General features: G+C 52.1%; 6 protein-coding genes across 6 annotated transcripts; 1 reads left to right on the plus strand and 5 right to left on the minus strand.

The window, feature by feature from the left end:
- Window positions 1-2,821: 2,821 nt before the first annotated feature.
- On the minus strand, window positions 2,822-3,566 carry PG986_014473 (uncharacterized protein; the record flags this gene model as incomplete). Its single annotated transcript, XM_066850695.1, has 3 exons — window positions 2,822-3,015; window positions 3,070-3,505; window positions 3,555-3,566. 3 exons carry the CDS (start codon window positions 3,564-3,566, stop codon window positions 2,822-2,824), a joined length of 642 nt encoding a protein of 213 aa, XP_066692933.1.
- A 303-nt stretch (window positions 3,567-3,869) lies between these two features.
- PG986_014474 (uncharacterized protein) lies at window positions 3,870-4,991 on the plus strand (the record flags this gene model as incomplete). Its single annotated transcript, XM_066850696.1, has 1 exon — window positions 3,870-4,991. The coding sequence occupies one exon, from the start codon at window positions 3,870-3,872 to the stop codon at window positions 4,989-4,991; it is 1,122 nt and encodes a 373-aa protein (XP_066692934.1).
- Window positions 4,992-5,349: 358 nt separating this feature from the next.
- PG986_014475 (uncharacterized protein) lies at window positions 5,350-5,916 on the minus strand (the record flags this gene model as incomplete). Its single annotated transcript, XM_066850697.1, has 1 exon — window positions 5,350-5,916. The coding sequence occupies one exon, from the start codon at window positions 5,914-5,916 to the stop codon at window positions 5,350-5,352; it is 567 nt and encodes a 188-aa protein (XP_066692935.1).
- Window positions 5,917-11,206: 5,290 nt separating this feature from the next.
- PG986_014476 (uncharacterized protein) lies at window positions 11,207-11,842 on the minus strand (the record flags this gene model as incomplete). Its single annotated transcript, XM_066850698.1, has 2 exons — window positions 11,207-11,268; window positions 11,590-11,842. The coding sequence occupies 2 exons, from the start codon at window positions 11,840-11,842 to the stop codon at window positions 11,207-11,209; spliced, it is 315 nt and encodes a 104-aa protein (XP_066692936.1).
- Window positions 11,843-12,708: 866 nt separating this feature from the next.
- PG986_014477 (conidiophore development regulator abaA) lies at window positions 12,709-14,797 on the minus strand (the record flags this gene model as incomplete). The annotated part of the gene is made up of 3 exons (XM_066850699.1): window positions 12,709-13,023; window positions 13,083-14,188; window positions 14,569-14,797. The coding sequence occupies 3 exons, from the start codon at window positions 14,795-14,797 to the stop codon at window positions 12,709-12,711; spliced, it is 1,650 nt and encodes a 549-aa protein (XP_066692937.1).
- A 2,770-nt stretch (window positions 14,798-17,567) lies between these two features.
- Window positions 17,568-18,481, minus strand: PG986_014478 (uncharacterized protein; the record flags this gene model as incomplete). The annotated part of the gene is made up of 2 exons (XM_066850700.1): window positions 17,568-18,238; window positions 18,310-18,481. 2 exons carry the CDS (start codon window positions 18,479-18,481, stop codon window positions 17,568-17,570), a joined length of 843 nt encoding a protein of 280 aa, XP_066692938.1.
- Window positions 18,482-18,711: the final 230 nt, after the last annotated feature.

Consider the following 18,711-nt stretch of genomic DNA (forward strand, 5'->3'; position numbering starts at 1 on the left):
CATATGGGATGAAGAATGTCAAGATAGGTACTGATACATAGCCCAGGTTCGTAAGGGGGAGGCCACCGGCTCTGGTTCAAAGAATATGAAGCTTCCAGTAGAAGGATAATGTGCGCGAGAACACCATAGTCGTAATAGATGTTCGGGGGCTGGGTGGTGCCTTGTACACCTGTGCCTGCTGTACCTGGACTGGGGATACGTGCTACTAAGGGGAAGGAGGGCGGTACACATGATGCTCATGTAGTAAGGCGGCGAGAGGGCGGCAGAGGCGGCCATGGAGATGGCGGAGTTGTAGGTGCAGAGACGTCGAGGGTAAGGTGGGCAACGGGGGGGACCACGGCAACCCGTGCGATGGCAACCTGCTAAGAGAAAACATGGTGCGGATGGCCTCGATCGGAAGCGCGTCCTGCTCTCCAATCGCCTGAAGCCAGCATAGCGTGTGTAGGGGGTATGGCGCCTTCTGACGTATGGAGATCCAGGCCATGGAGGCGGAGGGTCTACCTGTCAGTGGCTAGGGGCAGGAAAGCAGCGAAGGGCGGTTGGGATGAAATGGACAAGACATGAGCGATTTCATCAGGACGGCATGAAGATAGGGTTTTCGTAAGTCTCCAACCTGCTGAGTCCTTGCTGCCGCCCTGACCTACCGCCTGTCCTCAGATTAGTCATGCGATCTCTTCAGAATCAAGAATGGGAAGCTCTATCGTGTCTCAAGGGGCTGTTCGAGCAATTTTATATAACGGAGCCGTGGCTATGCCGCCATTCTCACATAAACTCAAGCTTGCCTTCACACGTACGGTTACAGCAATATGCTACGCAACCCTCCTGTCCAGGCGAGGAGCAATTATACCATAAACGGCTTTCTGTATTTCGGCACCAACTCGCCCAAGATGTACTAAATCCCTACGCCCGGCTCCAACGGGTTCGTCTTCGAGCACTCGATGACGGGCAAGAAGAGGCTGGTGTACGTGGACAGCTTGATCAGGGCCCTGGCGTCGGACCTACGGTATCGTATCATCGTAGCGTATCCAAATCTGGTAGGGTTCCTTGTAGAACCACCACATGCAGGCCATAGGCGCGGAAAAGATACCGGGAAGGCACCTCGCAGTCGACATGACCGAGATCGTTGACAAGGGCCAGTTGGTGTCCGTGACGAAAAAGGAGACCGATCGAAACTCCATCTGTTCGCCTTAGTCCGTCGTCTTTTCGAGCTAGCCAGAAGCCAAGAAGATCCGTGGCAGTACCATACATGCCTTCAACGTGATTACGCCCCTGACAGAAGCCTTGTTCTTTTGGGCTCGATCGCCGGTGCATCAGGCTCTCCCAATCTGCAGGATCTTAGAATAACCCAGACGCTTCAGTTTCTGTCCGGCTGCAAAGCTTTCGAGAATCGGCGTCTGACAAAGGAAGTCCTCAAACAAAGGACTCAGCTGATTATAGGATTGCTTGTCAATCCGTCACCAGCTGTAAGAAACCCCCAACAACTTCCTGCTCTTTGACTTACCTGGTCCAGGACCTCCCAGCCGCCTTTCTAGTGGATCTGTCACGCATTAAATGCGCCGAGTTTAGCATCTACAAGTTGGAGACTAGGTTCAAAGTTCCGATGCTTGAAAACCACATCGCAAGTGCCGGGTTCTTTCTCTGCTGGCGATCCTGTTTTGCTCCATCCGCCGAGTTTATTGGCTACGTAAGGTCGCCCGAAGGACGTCAACTCCTCCAGCCCCATCTCGACACCCACTACGAGAAGTCTGATGTTGATCGGCTTGCAATCTCATTGCTCGTGATGCATTGGCTCTTCTATCTACGAGGCACTGACAACAATGGTGGAGAGATACACTCAGGCGTTGACTGACTCAACAGTTTTTCTTTACTGCTACATGGTCAGGAACTTCCAAATGCGCAGTGGGTTGCTGCAAAGCACCTTCGTGCTCTCTCTGAAACAGGTGTTCCATTCGTTGGTTCCTGAACTTTCTTCATTCTTGCAGGGTTGCGGCACGTGGACCAAGATGGTTGGTGAGGACGTAGAAACAGTTTTGGCAGACTTCTGGCAATCTCGCGTTCAAGGTGTCTCGTTCAAGGTGGCTTTCGACAAGGCGGCTGTTCCTTGTCATGGCATTTCCCATGTCATGTAATCTGCTTATTTAATCTGTATTTACCAAGATGTCACAGGCTTGGCGATCCTCTACAAATCCAAGTACTTTCCTCCTCACCCAGTGAGCTATCTTCGCTTTCTGGTGTCTCTCAGTCGGAACCCGATAACAATCTGTTATTATTCGCTGCGCCCACGGCCTTGAATCCATGAGTGGGGTAACGCGCAACAAAGGGTATGACTCACATCACGTGACTTGTAATTCCTTCACTCGAAGGGTTTACACGCCAAAAGCCGCGAAGTGTTACCTAGTAAACGGTGCTGAACATTCAAGACTGTAGCTAGAAACAGATGCAAGAGTGAACGGAGTGCACCCTATATGTATGCCTCAGATTTGTACTGTCCTTGTACGGATCTTGAGACTTGAGGGCTTGGGAAGATCCGATTGTATGTCCAATTGCACAGTACGACCAGTCAGCTCAAAGCTGCCTTTCTGTCCAGGGTGTCATCCACTGATCCATTTTCAGCTCCGAGTGGTACTGGCCTTAGCGGTAGCGGTACCTGTCAGCACCGCATATGTAGCCCTACGAAATCTTGCTTGGCGATGACCGGTACTTCTTCCACATCGCTTACGCACAGTGCAGGCGCCCCACAGTACTTCGCGTTCTTATTTTTAACATCAGAGAGGCGGACGCTGAACCTGGATTTTATTGTACGTATGTAAGAGCTCGAAAATCAGAGAAAGTCTACAGAAAAGGAAAAGATGTACAGGTAGAATACGTAGGCGACCGCCCATTCTAGAATAGCAGCCACATCGAATAGAGTTCGGTACTGTGCGACGATGAAAGCAGCAGCCATCCCGACCTCTACTAAGAAGAAAATGAGCTTTGCGTAGAATGAGATACGCAGAAACCTCCCCATGCCTTGCTCTATAGTAAATTCGGGTCAGTCACACTCAGCAAATGGCGACCAAAATGACAAACCTAAGTGATAGTACTCCCAGCAAGTAAACAAGCTCGCTGAGAGGTATCCGGCAATAAACAGGATTAGGAAGATATGGTGGAGTAGGGGAAAGCGAGCAATGTCGAATCCGGAGAGACAGCATAATGCGATGCTGCCAGCAAGGATAAGCGGAACTGAGAGAGCGGGAGAGACTTTGCGCGCCATCACTGTCCCAGTCCGCTCTTGCCGATTCCTTAGCCACCTATCGGACACGAAAGCGACGTTAAAAAGGGCGGAGGAAATGACACATCCGAGGATAAAGAGAGGCTTGAGCTGATCAGCCCCAATATCCGAAATATAAGCGATAGTCTGGTCTTCCTGCATGGATGTGTATTTGGCCCGACCAGTGACGATCCAGTACGTCAGCATAATTGTGAGAGTGGCCAGTCCAGAAAAGGCCGACAGGACAGGAAATACCTATCGCATCTGTGAGCTTGTCAATACGATAGACACTCGGAAGACTTACCCAGAATCTCATGGTGGGCATGTGTTGGTTAAGAATTGAGAGGATTGAAGGTGAGCGAGTTTGACAAACGTGCTTTTGAGGGAAAAGGTAGAAAGAGTGCTCACGCTTACTGGCTCAAATGAAGTTGATAAAAGGGGGGGCGGGGGCTGTCTTCTGGGCAGGTGTTGGTTGCCGTCCCGAGGCAGACGTTTATTAGTTTAAAGGGGCCGATTCTTCCGGGGCACAGGCCTTAGCCGAAAGGCTCATAGCAACTCAAAGAAAACTAAGTCCCTGCGCTTTGTTACCCTGAACACACAGGTTTCGAAGTACTAAAAAATGGACGCGGACGATGTCGACATTGAGATGAGACTGCTGCCTCCTAGAAAAGTTCTCGTTATAGGGGCAAGCATAGGTGCTGGCCACAACTCGGCAGCTTGGGAGCTACAACGGCGCCTGCAGTGCAATGGCCTTAGTGCCGTGTACTTCGACATTTTGGACGCCGTTCCTTTCATCTTTAAGGTCATACTCTGTGATCTATACGGGCCTATCGTCAACTACGCACCGTCATTGTTCAGCCGCTTCATGGCGTCCTGGGAATCCGATTCATCTTGGACGGTACGCATTCTTCTCTGGAGTGTGTCGACCCGGAAAGTTTTAGAGCAAATCCGGGGCGCCAGCGTCGTCGTAACTACACATGCTATCGCGACACAAGCCGTTGGGCGTCTCAAGCAACAAGGCAAACATGAAGCAGTAATTGTCTCTTACTTTTGCGATGCTGGAATCCACCAACTTCTCTTCCACCAAGAGGTGGACCTTAACCTCGTCCCAGTCCCAGAAGCCGTCCAGCAATGTGCTAAGTACGGACACACTGCTGTCGCAATTACTCCTCTAGTGCAAAGCAAATTTCGATCGCCTGTTCCCCAGCACACCTGTTACAGGCTGCGCCAACGCCTGGGGCTCGCCGCGGAGTCTGCGGTCATCTTGATTGTCGCGGGTTCTTTGGGAATTGGCAGTGTAGGCAGTACCGTGAGTGACATATTGGATCAAATGGAGGCCGTGTTGATTGTGGTGCTCTGTGGGAGAAACTCGACGCTGCAGCGAAGCCTGTCAACCATCCCACGAGTAACGGCCTTGGGATGGAGAGAGGATATTTCTGAATTGTTGGCAATTGCACAGGCTATGGTCCATAACGCGGGTGGGATGGCTGTATGGGAAGCTATGGTTACTGGTCTACCAGCAACCACGTACAACCCACTTCCTGGGCATGGGATGGCTAACGCGCGTGCTCTCGAACAAAGTGGTCTCTCGCCGTGGCCGCGTGATCGCCGAGACTTGCGTCTTGCATTGGAACATGCCTTGCAAATGGGAAGACGCGAGCCTACCATAGAAGACGAGCAAGTGGTAGTAGACCATATCGCGCGAATGATGCAGAGGGCCAATGATATCACGCTACTTTAATTGGATGCGGCATGAGGGCACCAAGGCCCAAGCTAGGTCTGTTGTAAGGGCGATAGCTTCATTGTCCTGTTCACATCTTCTCAAGTTATAGTCCGTGACATGCGAAGAGGCTGAGAGCTGACAATCACCGCCTCAATGCCATTTTTAGATCAAAATCACGCAATTTTCATCAGTGATAGAATCATCTGCATGCACAGCGTGGTTCGATAGCTGTACATGGATGCAGATTGCTCCGGACCCACGACTGGAGATCACAGAATCAGGTATTCAAAGTTGCTACAGGGTGAATTCTTCGTGTGAAACGATTTGTTCTAATGCAGTATGTAGCACTACCGCGCAGCTACTTGTATAAACCTAACTAGTTATTGTGACCAGCCGCCCCAGCCATGCCTTCAAGACTGGTCTCCGACTGAACTGCACAGCAAGACTGGCTGGCCTTTCTCCTGCGATTTTGCCTGCGCGGCCTCCGTCGCTTTGTAGACGGCCCTGTGCCCGTGCTCGTTTGCGTCTCCCCGTTACATATCTCACGCTGCCCCCATTGCTTCTGCAGCTTGCGGGTTTCCGCTTCAGCTTTCCTTAACTTGGTCGCCAAGCTTACCAACTCGGCATTCTTCTCGTCCAGCATCCTCTGCTTTACAATAGTATCATCTCGGTAGTGGTCCAGCATCAAGTCGTTTAAGTTTTTCTCCAACAGCGCTGCTTTGCGCTCGTCAAGCGCGTGCTTCTTTTCCTCGAGGGCCTGTTGCCGCTCGTCGCACATTCGCACCAGGTTTCCGACCAGGATGCTATAGTTTACGCGTTCTATGTTAAGGTTCTTTTGGAGCGCTTCATTGCTTTGGCGTAAACTGTCCACTCTGGCTTGGAGAACTGTGATCGGATCCAAATGGTCGCCGCGGAATCGCCGGAGCTCTCGTGTCACTTCCATCAATACATCGAGAAGTGCTGGTGCCTCCGTGGGCAGCGGGTCGGACTGGGTAGTGGGAAACTCCCTCTTCGGCTCCTTTTCTATATCAGCAGGTTGACTACCGAGCTTAGGGCGGGATGCGCCTTACCATTTCGTTTGGGAGGCAGACCAGGGTTTGATAGATCACTAGGGACGTCAAGCGTGTGTAGGCAATATTAGCAAAAGGATACTAGTACGACCGGGTATCACCGCGCTCCGGAGGCTGTGAGTGGACTATGACCACATATATAAAAGCAGCCATTGGCGGTTTATAACTTTTAACACATCCACCCTGTAAATGCGCCGAGACGAGCAAAGTATAGAAATAAGCATGCCGGAACATCGTCCATGTCATTCTCCCCGTTGTCGGTTGTGCTGGGTTCTGGTCTAAAATTTAGCCACGAGAATGGCGCATATACACTCCAGCACCAGGATAACCAGCTACGTATGTATACAGTACAGGCTTAGGCAAGGGAGACAACCAGTACTGCAGAACCGCGGCTGAAGCATCTTTTGACGGTGCCAACTGGTAGACTAGACGCATACTAGTCTTCTCACTAACATATGTGACACCAACCAAGCCGTGCCTTACATTGCAAGCACCGCTTCAGCTGCCGAAGAAAAGATGCTAGGTACTTGGAGAAGGGCCTTTAAGTCAGCCTGTCTGGAAATGCTACTACATGACACATGGGATCGGGAGCAGGAATGTGCTGACGGAAATGGATTAACTAACTGAAAACGGGGTATGCAAGGGTTTTAGGTGACAAAGGAGCGATTCGAAGATATGTAAAATCCAGGTTCAGCGTCCGCCTCTCTGCTGTCAAAAATAAGAACTCGAAGTACTGTGGGGCGCCTGCCCCGTGCGTAAGCGATGTGGGAGAAGTACCGGTCATCGCCAAGACGTTCGTAGGGCTGCATATTTGGCGCTGACACGTACCGCTACTGCTAAACCCGGTACTACTCGGAGCCAACAGTGGACCAGTGGATTACACCCTGGACAGAAAGGCAGCTTTGAGCTGACTTGTCGTACGTACAGTACAGTATGTACTGTCCTGTACTGTATGTAATGCCAAAAATCTCATCCAGTATAGATCGCATTGTTTCCCATTAAGGCTGACTATGCAGCTGTCATCATTCCAGGCTAGTTATGCATCTGTCATCATGAAAATCGTTCCATGAAAAACGCAGCGCTTCGATGATCCAATAGATGAGCTAACCACTTAAATTAAGCAAGTTCGTTACAGTACGTACAGTATGTACTGTACTGTACATATACCATCGCGCATATCTGTAGACGAATGACACTTCCACAGTCCAGGCAGGCAGGCAGAAAGAAAGAACCTATATGCTACGCACACACACACACACACACAGTTTATTAACGCCCGGGCGGCAGAGCCGAAAGGGCAACTAACGCTAGTTTACGGTACATTCTTGAATCGCTTCCTTGTCACGCAAAGCCCTTACACGCTTCATTTTCAGTTAGTCACTCCGTTACCGTCAGCGCGTTCCTGTTTGGGATCCCGTGTGTTAGTAGTGTCTCTTAGCAGGCCAGCTTCAAGGCCCTTCTCTAACTATTTAGCATCCTATCCTCGGCAGCTGAAGCGGCGCCTGTAATCTACGGCACGGGGTGGTTAGTGCTATGCTAGTGAGAGGACTGTTATGTGTCCAGTCGGCCCGTGGCCATGGCAAATCGTATCGTTGCTCGAACGACCTCCATATTGGGAGACCAGAACCTGCCGTCCGAAGGCGACTTTCCGCCCAAGTAAAAGGACAAGTTGCTCCTGTGGGTGTCTGTACACTGCAGCATCTCTCGTCGGTATGCTGTCCATTTGCTGCATCGGAAGAGGAAGTGCTCCACCGTCTCTCTCGCGCATCCGCAGTTGCACTGGTCGGTCGGTGTCGCTTTGGTCTGATAGAGGTATTCATTCAACCTCGATTTCCCTGTTCGGAGCTGGCAAGAACGCTGGCTTCTTTCCACGAAAGTCCATCGTATAGCTGCTTCGTATGTTTCCCTGGTAGAGCTGTGTCGACGCGCTTGGAGTGTTTCCCGACACGTTCCGGCAGGTTGGTTGGGGCGCTCCGTTTGGCCCATGCAAGGTTCAGTGTTGTCGATCTGGCTCCCGGAATTCTGGTCCCTGGTTCAGTACCCAGCCGTGTCGTCTTCTTCGCTTCCTTCTTCGGGCGGTTCATGAGCCTGTCTTCCTCACTTGTCGGCAGCCAGGCGATCGTTATGTTGTTTCCTGCCCTTTTGAGGTCCGCGATGGCTTGATAGGTCCGACAGATATGTCGCTGTCCGGACTGTTGGCGTGGTTTCCCCAGCGTGAGTGCCGCTGCCCTGTTCCTCGTAAACAGCAGGATATTCCGGTACCGAAGCTTTGATAGTGAGTGTAGCACGTCTGCTATAGCGGCCAGCTCTCCGGTATACGGGTTCTGCTCCTCTCTCGAGTCCAGAGTAACGGCACAGGTCTCGAGCATGGGACTGGCTGTCGTCGATGACCTCACTTCGACAGCACCCGACTAAACCGTTCCTGGCCGAGCTGCTGACCGCAATGCGTACTATAGTCCCTGCATTTTCTATGTCACTGGTACTGTAACGAACATATATGCTAGAAACTTCTATTACTCAGCCGCTGGTAGCTTATTTTTTAATATTAATTTTAAGATTTGAATTACAATTTCTTAAGCAAATACGTAAAAGAGAAAAGTAATAATCGGTTTGCTAATTGTAAAACTAAAGGCTTTCTATAGTTTAAGTACTAAAGACTCACCAGGGCAGCCGTATACCTTAAACCGTAGACCACAAGATCACAGATCGCTTTCGGAAGAGGAAGTTAAGAATAGCTAGTGTCCCCCTAGACTTCAAAATAACGCATCTGCCAGTCCCCCACCCCTCGCTGTCCCTATAACTTCCCATTTCCTCCTTTAACCCCAACGTACAAACAACGAGATGGCCAGTTTGAATACGTCGAGGGAGAAGCAATCTACTGCTCGAGCTGAGGGTACAGACCATCACTCGCTTTTTTCTTTACCATTAGGTAAGAAGCTCCCGCTTATTCCATACCAATACTAAATAGCCGATAGAGATTCGATATATGGTTTACGAATACCTTGTTCAGCCTGAGCAGAATATTCTTAATCTAATATGGATTTCTCCGCGTATAAACAACAGAATTAAGTACTATAAAGGCATATTCGGTCTGCTACTAACGTCTAAACAAGCAAGCAAAGAGGTTAAGCCTATAGTGAAAGAATATCTCAACAACAACGCTCATCAAATAAACTTTCCACGGATCCTGCGCTATTCCGAAAGTTCACTAGCTGTTAACCACTTGATTCGAAAGCTGCGGATTAAGTTGCAGGCTAGAAATCGTAAGGACACAGACATATTTCCGTTAATTCATCTCCAAAGGAAATACCCGGAATACGACATCACTTTCGATAATAACGAAAATTACCACCAGCACAAGCCATTTAATGAAGCCTTGAGGTCTTTGATTATAACCCTATCGAAATCTGATATTATTAAACATTATAGTAAAGTTCTAATAATGTGGAAAGACTGGCCTGAACCATTTGTTCATTTCATACCAGAGTGGTACGAGGCGATCTACGATGATCCCAATTTCAAAATTAAGTACTATGAGGATAATCGTCTTATGGAGTACTTGGGGGTGTGGCGACTGAGGCACTGCTTCAATTTTCGTATAGGGTATCATTTCACATAGTGCTAAATTTGGAAGAAGGCACCAATAACTACACCAACAAAGCTACAAGGCCACTGTAACGATCAACTGTGTACTTTATACTCTTTACTTTGGCGATTATTGCAAGCATTAAATTCACATATTGCAGAGGCATTACCTTACTAGTCTATCACGCACGCTTATTTCTTTGCGGACCAAGACCAGGGATGTTGCTCATTATCACTTGAGGGAGTCATAGCTACCAGAAACATCCATCACGTCGCGAAATTGCACGAGACGAATGAGTAGCCGCGGTTGTCCAGGACCGTGGCGAACGCTCCCAATGCCATCTTTATCGGAAGGCAGGAGGCACTTGCGAGCCAACTAGAACATAGTAAGGCCGGCCTCAGAAGGAGGAGTGGTTGCGCGTCGACATGGTGGGAGAACTGTTGGTCACGAACTTGATACGTAGGCATCGTTCCTTTTTATACCGTACTCGAGTGAGGTCGACACGCGCTGGGTGTGCTTTTCTATTATTAGCAAGGCTGTAAAGGTGTTGTCGATGTCGAAAACAGTGGGCTCTGGGGCCAGACAAGTCGCTGGCCTCTGTAGATCTGCTTGGTGGTCTCGTTGCAGCGAGCCAGAGGACTGCTGTAGATATGTAATTCCTCGCAATCATTGCGCGTCAGCCTATAACACCCGTTTTTCGCCTTCACTGAGTGGCACTGGCACGGGCTCAGCCAATTCAGGAAGCTGGTCCAGCCTAGCTACGTCAATATAACTGTAAGTCCATTTCTCCTGTAATGGATCAGTAATACCTTCCATTCTGAGCCTACGCTACAGCGTCCATAACTACGCTATGCACGCTTCTGCTATAACGTGCGACGTAGAGCACCGTATACGGCTTATCAATTCCACTATGCTTGTTGAGATTTATGACATGGTTCTTTAATCGCTGCCACTGTAATCGGGATACTGGCGATGAGGACCCAGTATCATACTGATCTCGAGTTGCGATGTGTGTTGGGATGATGAGTCGTCCTCGGCGCCTTTTGCGATCGTGAAAGATACCTTGGACGAAGGAGAATGTGTAACTAGCCGAAGACGGTGGCTCCCAGTGAAACACCCAGTCTTCATCTGCAGGGACGAGGAGTCTCGACTCATAGCTGACCTCAACCTATGCTGTCAAGGAAAGTAGAAGGGTATCATCTGTAAGCTTTGTAAGGCTCATAGTAGGTATCGGAGGGTTGCCTAATGGCGGGGTTGTTGGACGCCAGGTGGCCTAAGCGTGCATTGTCTCTAGTCCCCAGATTCGGCAGCTGACGCGGTCCACCATAAACTCCATACTGGAAACTATGCCGCATGCAGCAAGTGTGTGATGCTACACCGCCGATAACATTCTGGCGTCAACGAACTCTGTGGCTGCGGAGGTCGTGGCTGTAGAGTCTGTGGAGGTTGTGGAGGCTGTGGAGCACGTGTACAGCTGTACAACTGCCTGAATGGGACTGGCGTGTTCGAGTCGTCTTTGTCAGCGACCGCGATTTGAGGAACAACATCTCCACCGGCGTCTCCCACCGGGTCCAGCGCTAAGGGAACTGGGGGCTCTGGATATCGGTGGTCTCGGTGCAAGGTGTCTGCGCCGCATCGGCTGTGTCCAGTATTAAAGCATCTTCGAGGAGGCAGACTAGTCGGGGAATAATCCCTTATTAGGTACCGGTGGATAGATGTAAAGTCGTACTGGATTAGATAAAATGTATTCTAATAAGGGGCAGAGTTCTTTATTATCCCGATATTACATAAGTAAGTTAATAGGTTAACTAAGAAAAAGGCTAGGCTTGAGGTGTTTAATCTGAACTCCACGTTCCTTGAATCTGCCTTTTCGGATTAGAAATCCCTTCGTCTGCATCGCTTCTACTGATAGACAGCTTTTGGCAGGTGACTGGGTTATAACCCACCAGCAAATATGAACCCTCGCCGTGAAGCTCGAACGGCAACCGGTTCTTGTCCTGGACAGAAATCCAAACCACTTCGCCTACAATACGATCTACCACGGCACTACCATCCTTTCGCCATTCACTTTCTCTGTAGTAGAATTGATGCGCGTCTGGCTCTAAATCGTCTTTTCGGCGTATTCCAACACCCGAAACGCGAAGCACAGCCTTGAACTCATGCTTAGGCGCTTCGTTGCTGCGCTGCCTCCTGGCACGGTAGCCAGCGGGCATTTTGCGTCGTTTCTTTCGCTTGGCCGGCTGAAGGGCTAAAGCGGCGCAAGATCACCGCTTAATACGTCATCCGACATCGTCAAATCAATAACCTCGGGGAAGTTAGTGGTTAAGCGGGCGAGGCTGCTAGCTCTGGGTTGTGGCGAGCAAGGTCGAGCATCAAACAAGTCCGCAATGTTGTCGGGCGACAGGTCTTAAGGACAGAGGTCGAGGTCGAGGTCCAAAAGAGCAGAATCACTCGGAGCCAGCCCCTCGAAACTGTGAGTGCTGGAAGAGTCCGGCGCGAGGGGAATGGAAAGATTGCCCATGGCAAAAGCCGGATCTTGGTGCGGTTGATAGTACACTGCGACGGAGAGTACGGATATAGTCTGGCGAGAAAAGCAGAGGGGGGGGGTTTGGGAGGAAAAAGAGGGAAAGAATGGAAAGAAGGGGCGGATGGCGACAATCCTTTATGTAGCCGTAGTCTGCCACGCCTCGCCGCTCTGGCAACGACGTCCTCTTGGTATACGGCACTTGGGTCTGGACGATGGAGAGCGTGTGAGTGTGTCTCGTGTTCCGGAAGCTCTCCTTCTCGTCCGTGGCGTTCGCGTCCCCTGTTACTCTACCCTGTTCATCTTCTGATGGCGGAGCGATTGGGGCCGTGGCGAGGTTTCGCTCCTGTCGCACCTCTTGTCGAATGTTCCGCCACTCTACAACACCAAAGCGGCGCAGACATTGCGTGGTCGAGGTATTGTCACGTTTTTAGTATGTTCCGGTGGACATAGGATGGCCGAGGTAACTGGGCGGCGAGAATGGGGAAATCGACGCGGTGGCAGGATACCTTTCCTGATCGAGAAACCCATAGCCGAGGGGCGGCTGCAGCCCATTCATGCCTTCAAGGGTAGCGCCGTCGAAGCTCTTGGGATAGTAAAAGGGGGGTACGCAGCAACCTGCGGTGCAGACAGGCCACTCAAGCATCCATCATCGGTCGTGTTCCCGTTGGGCAGGTATGCATGCTGCTCCTGTAGTTGATCTGAAAGGGCCACATTTCCGCCGTGATGGAAACTGCCGAAGTTTCCATCCGCCATCAAGGACCCCGGGGGATACTGACCGCCCTGGTCCGGCACTCTGGTGTCGTCATAGGGGACAACAGCAGCAGGGAGATAGGCCCGTTGCAGGTGGTACTGCGACATGGAATCCAGCTTGGATAGAAAGCGCCAATTTGTGGCAGCTGGCACCCTGGGCTGCTTCCTGGACCGACCGTCTCCGGCGTCGCCGCCTTTGCCCTTGGCTCTGGCAGTAAAAAAGTCCAGAGCAGCACGGCGCGGCGCGTCCAAGTCTTCTTGCCCGAGCCCTCGCTCGGTGCCGACCAGATCTCTTGGTACATGGCCACCTGCTGTAGCATATCGCACGGTGCGGGGGATCCCGAGCCTTTCTCGCCACGTCCCTCTGTCGTCTCCCTGCCCTCCTCTCGCTCCGCCTCGGCGTACTTGGCGAGCCGGTACAGCGTACTGCCCCAGCTCGACGCGGGGAAGTCGATCACGATTACGTCGGGAGCGCCGCCGCGGCGCAAAGGGCAGCATGCACTTGTGCGATCCCAGACGGGAGGCTCCGATGCGTCGAGACGCAGCTCCCAAGGCTTGGCAACGGAGGTTGAGGAGCACCACAGGTGGTCGCCAAGCTCGGGGCGGTCGATGCTGAACTCGACTCTCGCATCCAGATGGGTGCCGGTGGGAAACTGGCTGCTTTTCGGCAGATCCAGCACGACCTCCATGTGGATGATGTCGCAGGGCCCCATGACGCAGCGCGCTGGTCTCTCGTGAGGGGGATGCGTCTCGCCGAGCGCCGACAGGAGCTTGTCTCGCAAAACAGGGAACCTGTGGCGCCACTTGGACGCGATGTCCCCTACGGAACGGGACTCGGACTGAGTGAGCGACCAAGAGTAGGTGTGGCGCACGTAGGTCCGAGGCTGGTCCCGAACACTAACACTGCGGTGCACATCATGCCCGGTGCCCGTATTGCTGTTCTCCCCTGGCTGCGAAAAGTTGTCTTGACATCCGAGAAGGGTGCCGCCAGGGGCGTAGGCATCGTCATACAGACACGTGCCGTCCGCTGTGGCGGCCACCTCGAAATCTTCATCTGTAGAAAGGTATATATGACACGTTTTTGGCCGCAGGAAGACTTCGGAGTCGGCTCCGAGAAGATGAGCAAAGTAGTCGTAGTTCGGTTGCACCTCCGGCAGACGTCTTTCTGCTAGTGCGGTAAGGACGGGGCTCTCCTGAAGCGCCTCGGTCTGCTCTTCCGGATCACTCCATGGGCTTCGTTCCTCGTCCTCCGCTTGGCTCTTCTGTGGGAAGAAAAAATGAACTGTCCCACGCCGTCAGTTACGAATAGGAAGGAGTTGGCCACCTTTCCGCGGTTGGTGGCAAAGGCTACTAACAGAGCGGCTGTGTTTTGAAAAATCCTTTTAACACTTGGAAATGGCTTGAAACCTGCTTTCTTGTTCGATACTTGGGGTGGGCCAGGCGAGGAGCGCCCATGGGAACAATCTCTCCGGGCCCCGGGGGAAGAGGCTCCAGTGGCTTAACCACAAGTACTCGCTGATCAACATATTACGTCCATATAAAGTACCTTTCAACTTGAACTTCCGCCGTCCTATCATCGGCACGAGGAGGATTGCTCGTGTCCAGGTTAGCGGTCGCCTCTGCATACGTTTCAGGAGTCATTCTTTGGGTGGCTTAAATTACCATCGAAGAACGCATCTTCCATATCTTTCCGCCATAGCGGATCCATGCCTTCCATTTCCTTCCGCACTACCTTGTCATGGTACTTACGAAAATCCTGCGAAGAAAGGAGAGGGTTGCGGTTGTCTCTCAAGTCAGCCTTCGTACCGTCCTGCCATGACGTAGCTGGATGAGCTGGAGGCCAGACTCGCAAGCTTGTCGTTTCCGAAAGAGTGGCATGTTTTGGGTCCATTTCAGGATTTCACGGGTAGCCGATGCTTAGAAAAATAATATCTCTTGGTATTTAGTGCTCGTCAGACCATAAGGAAGCTTTCCTTGTTGGAATGCCACCCCGCAAGCTAGGTTGATAACGCTGCGTGACGGGGTTGTATATATATAAGCGGAGAACAGTCACGGCAGTGCTGTCGCTTATTACTATGGGCCTTACTCCGTTTCACTAGTTTGGCCGGGGCGATTCGACGCAGGCGAGCCTTGAATGATGACAGGTCGCCGAGAATACAATCTGGGCACTAAAGACCTCGAATCCGGTATAGACAGATAGCATAAAAACAGTGGAACCTACGCAACCAATTCCATATTTAGGTTGCGTAGTGCTGATGCCCCTGTTGTGAATATCCCTATTAGCAATTTCGGAGTGCATGCTCGTGGTCTGGATCGCGAAGGCTTAGTCGAATACAAATCTACGGTATAGTAGTGCATTGCAGTGCAGTATGTGCTTACAGTAACAGTAATACAAATGAATAAAGGTTTTTGTAATGATTGTAGATCTCTATCTAGTCCTGGCCTGTAACCCCGACCGGATTTGCTTGGTTGCTAACTTGTTACTGACACCCTCGTCTCCGATCCTAAGCGATCGCTCGAGGAGTCCCACACCCCCATGGGTCGGTGGGGGATATAAATGGACCAACTATGTGCATCCACGAGCTGGAAGTTGAACGTTGCCCCAGGCCTGCCCCAAGCCGTCACTCCTACCGCCATTGCGCCATACGTGGGGCAGTCACTCGCGATGTCTGTACCACGAGAGAGAATGGCGACGGATGTTACTACCGTATGTAAAGTCGGCGAGACTCACTCATTAACTTGGGGTGCGAAAGCATGAAAGGATAGGATGAAATACTAAATAATACACTCCGAATCTAGACCATGACCCCTGTTCCTGGCCTTTCTGATGTTCCGTCCTCATCGCTGACGGCGTTTCGGTCTCTCGTTGTTGAAAGTGTCCTTCGCCTGTGAACGCTGCTTCACACTTTCCCACACGTCTTCTCCGAATTAATTGATGACCAAATGCTTATAAATGCCCATGCCCTCTATAACGTAGTGTAGAGGGACTGTCGATGGTTTCCAATGAGCGGTGACGACTAATTCTCCGTCTTCGTGCCGTAAATCCGAGAACCATTCGACTGCATAGGGCGCGCCATTCGCGCAGTGGCGGCACGATTTCGCAGTGCCTGAGTCCGTGTGGGGCCTGAGGGCTCGGTGGGCGTAGGACTCGGATTCTGTTGCGACAGAATTGGTGGCAGTTGCTGGGACGGTTCTGTGGGAGGGTACTGCATCTTGAGCCCCTTTAAGAAGGGGCCAAGCGAACCCATTTCAAAACGCAGTGGTCGGGCAGGGCCTGGCTCTAGAAAGTTCGAGTATGTCTCGCGATACGCAGAGCCGGGAGGTGCCCGCGGGCACACCAGCTCGATCACCGTTGCCTACTTATATATCGATTCTGACGTCTTACAGCTGCCCTTCCCGCAGGGCAGGCCGGCACATCCCCTTTGAGGATGCTTTTTTTATCCCTTTTCTTTTTTCTTTCTTTTTGGAGCTATGGGCAAATAATCTCGGTGGGGGAGGGATAAGATAGGTAGTACTGGGATGGTGTCACGACATGACTCCATACATGGGTTGACCGCGCAGCATAGTAGCCAATTATATGTCTTCCCGATGGCTCGGTAGCCAATAGAAATCCCGACCAGGCAAACTAGACCGTCCCAGGGGTATCGATATGCGTGCTAGCGCATGGCCATCCGGGCGACAGAAAGCCCACATCCCCGCATTGAGGTCAACCACAGGAATTTGACTTGGTATGCCTTGGCCCAATCAGGAAGCACTCCCGATTCGATCTACGCAGCTAATAAGGAGCAGAGATCCTCGACCCAGGCCCCAACGGTAGGCATCGAAGGTTACTACGTCGTTATGTGCAGGAGTGGGACGTTCCCATGGTCGCGAGCCGTAGCAGAGGGGCAGACCAGTAGGGAAACGCAATTGTCGCCGTTGGGGGATAGGCGTTCTTTGCGCTGATCCATCGCTCCCTCCAGCACGCAGCCCCGGGGCTAGTGCGTCTTGCCCGCTAGCAGTACTACGTAAACGCAATTTTAGATGACACTAACGCGTGATACTATCATACGGCTCGGCGTTATGTTCCATTGTGTCTATTGCGAACCGGCCCACGGCAATAACAAAAGACGGCGACTCAAGCCGTTTTAGACAAGCGCGAATGTGTGTAAGTGGAGTCTACCGCTCCGTCGGGTCGATTCTCGCCCCGCCATTCGACCGCTTCTAGCTGCCGCGGAGATAACTTAGTGTACATCCCTGGTCTTGGATAACTAAAAGTAGAGCCCTATCCGATCTTGATTGAGGTTGCTCTACCGCAACTTGCACGTTGGATCTAAGGTGATAACGAGGTCTTGCCTCCTCTGCATTCTTTTGGTTGGAAGGCAGTCCTGTCCCCGCCCTGGCTTGACCGCCGCCCGAGATTGCGCAACGATCGATCAGGACCGTGGGATCATGTTGTAGACCCTGTGTCAGTCAATCCTCCTATGCAGCTTGCTTGTCTGAGCCCAGCCGGCAGAATCTTGTACGTTGGAGCGTTACCTGGCCGGATAGCTGCGAGGTTAAATGGAGCGTTTATCAATCACTTGGGCTGTTAAGTTACCACTATACTAAAAACAAAAGCCCGATATTACTAGATACGATTGCTAAAGGAAAGTCGGAACGGAGCGGAGAAACGGCCCGTATTAAAAGATAGAAGGGTCCGTTTCCCAGCCCAACCCTATATCCGCATACGGCCGGTCTACACCGCAAGAAAAGTCCATGCAGTCGTCCCCCGGCGGACGGGTTGGGTCGACAGGGCCAGATCCGCCAGCTCCCATCGTCGGCCAGCCGAGACACTCGTGCCAAAACTGCGAGTTATGGCCGTTCGGGGCAGTCAGACTCGTTGTGCCCAGCGCGGCTGGAACAAGCTCGAGTCCGTCCTCCCCTGGAGAGGCAAGGCCCGGACCCCCAGGAGAGGGCACAAGACACGGGTCCAACCCATACGGCTCGCAAGGTGGATGAACCGCTTCCCAGTCCTGCGCTACAGCAGTATTAAGGGACGGGCATGTGGCGACAGGCTGCGTCCGTTCCGCCTGAGGGCAGTCGGGGGCGTCCCAGTCCGCCGCAGGCCCATGCGGCATGGTGGTTGTTTGCCGGCAGCCGCTGTCCGCGACGGACCCGTTCGCTCCGAAGACCTCTTCCCATGATGGGAACGGCGCATGCGGCCATGTGTGGTCTAGTCGGATCTCTCTGTGCGGGAGGGTTTCAGAGAGAAAGGTGGAGGGAGACGTGGAGGGAGGCGTGGAGAGAGGCGCTCCCCACGGTGCCGGCCCCTCAGTCGTCGTGGCCAGGTCCAAGTTTCCGCCCTCGGTCCCTATTGCAAGACACACCGTCAGTGTGCACCGAGGGCCGGCACCACGTCCACATGGCCAACTGCGAACTTACCTGGCGGTGTTCCCTTTGGGGTATCTGCCTCCCGCCGCCCCGGCTCGCTGGGCTTGGAGGCATCGGCAACCCTGCGCCTGTGAATACGCGTTCGGCGGTTCCTTTGGTTAAGTTTATTCTGAATCCTTCTGCGCTTGGCTGGATCGGCCTCGGAGCACCAGTTCTCTTCCATCTTTTCCGTAGACTTTGGTCAGCCGTTCTTAGCACCTCCTCCGTGCGACGATGTCAATATAGGCTGGGCGAGATGCGAAAATTTATACGGGTCCGATAGGCGCCACTGGGCCCGCGGCGTTATAAGCTATACTTGACTCGTTTGCTACCCGTGGTGGATTAACGACCGCTAGAGAAGGCATAATTAAGCACAGCCCGGCGGCCCGGAATTATAGTAATAACATTAACAGC

The sequence above is a fragment of the Apiospora aurea genome, assembly GCF_038362705.1.
Source record: "Apiospora aurea strain CBS 24483 chromosome Unknown utg000010l_segment0_segment0, whole genome shotgun sequence".
In the NCBI taxonomy this organism is placed as follows: Eukaryota; Fungi; Ascomycota; class Sordariomycetes; order Amphisphaeriales; family Apiosporaceae; genus Apiospora; species Apiospora aurea.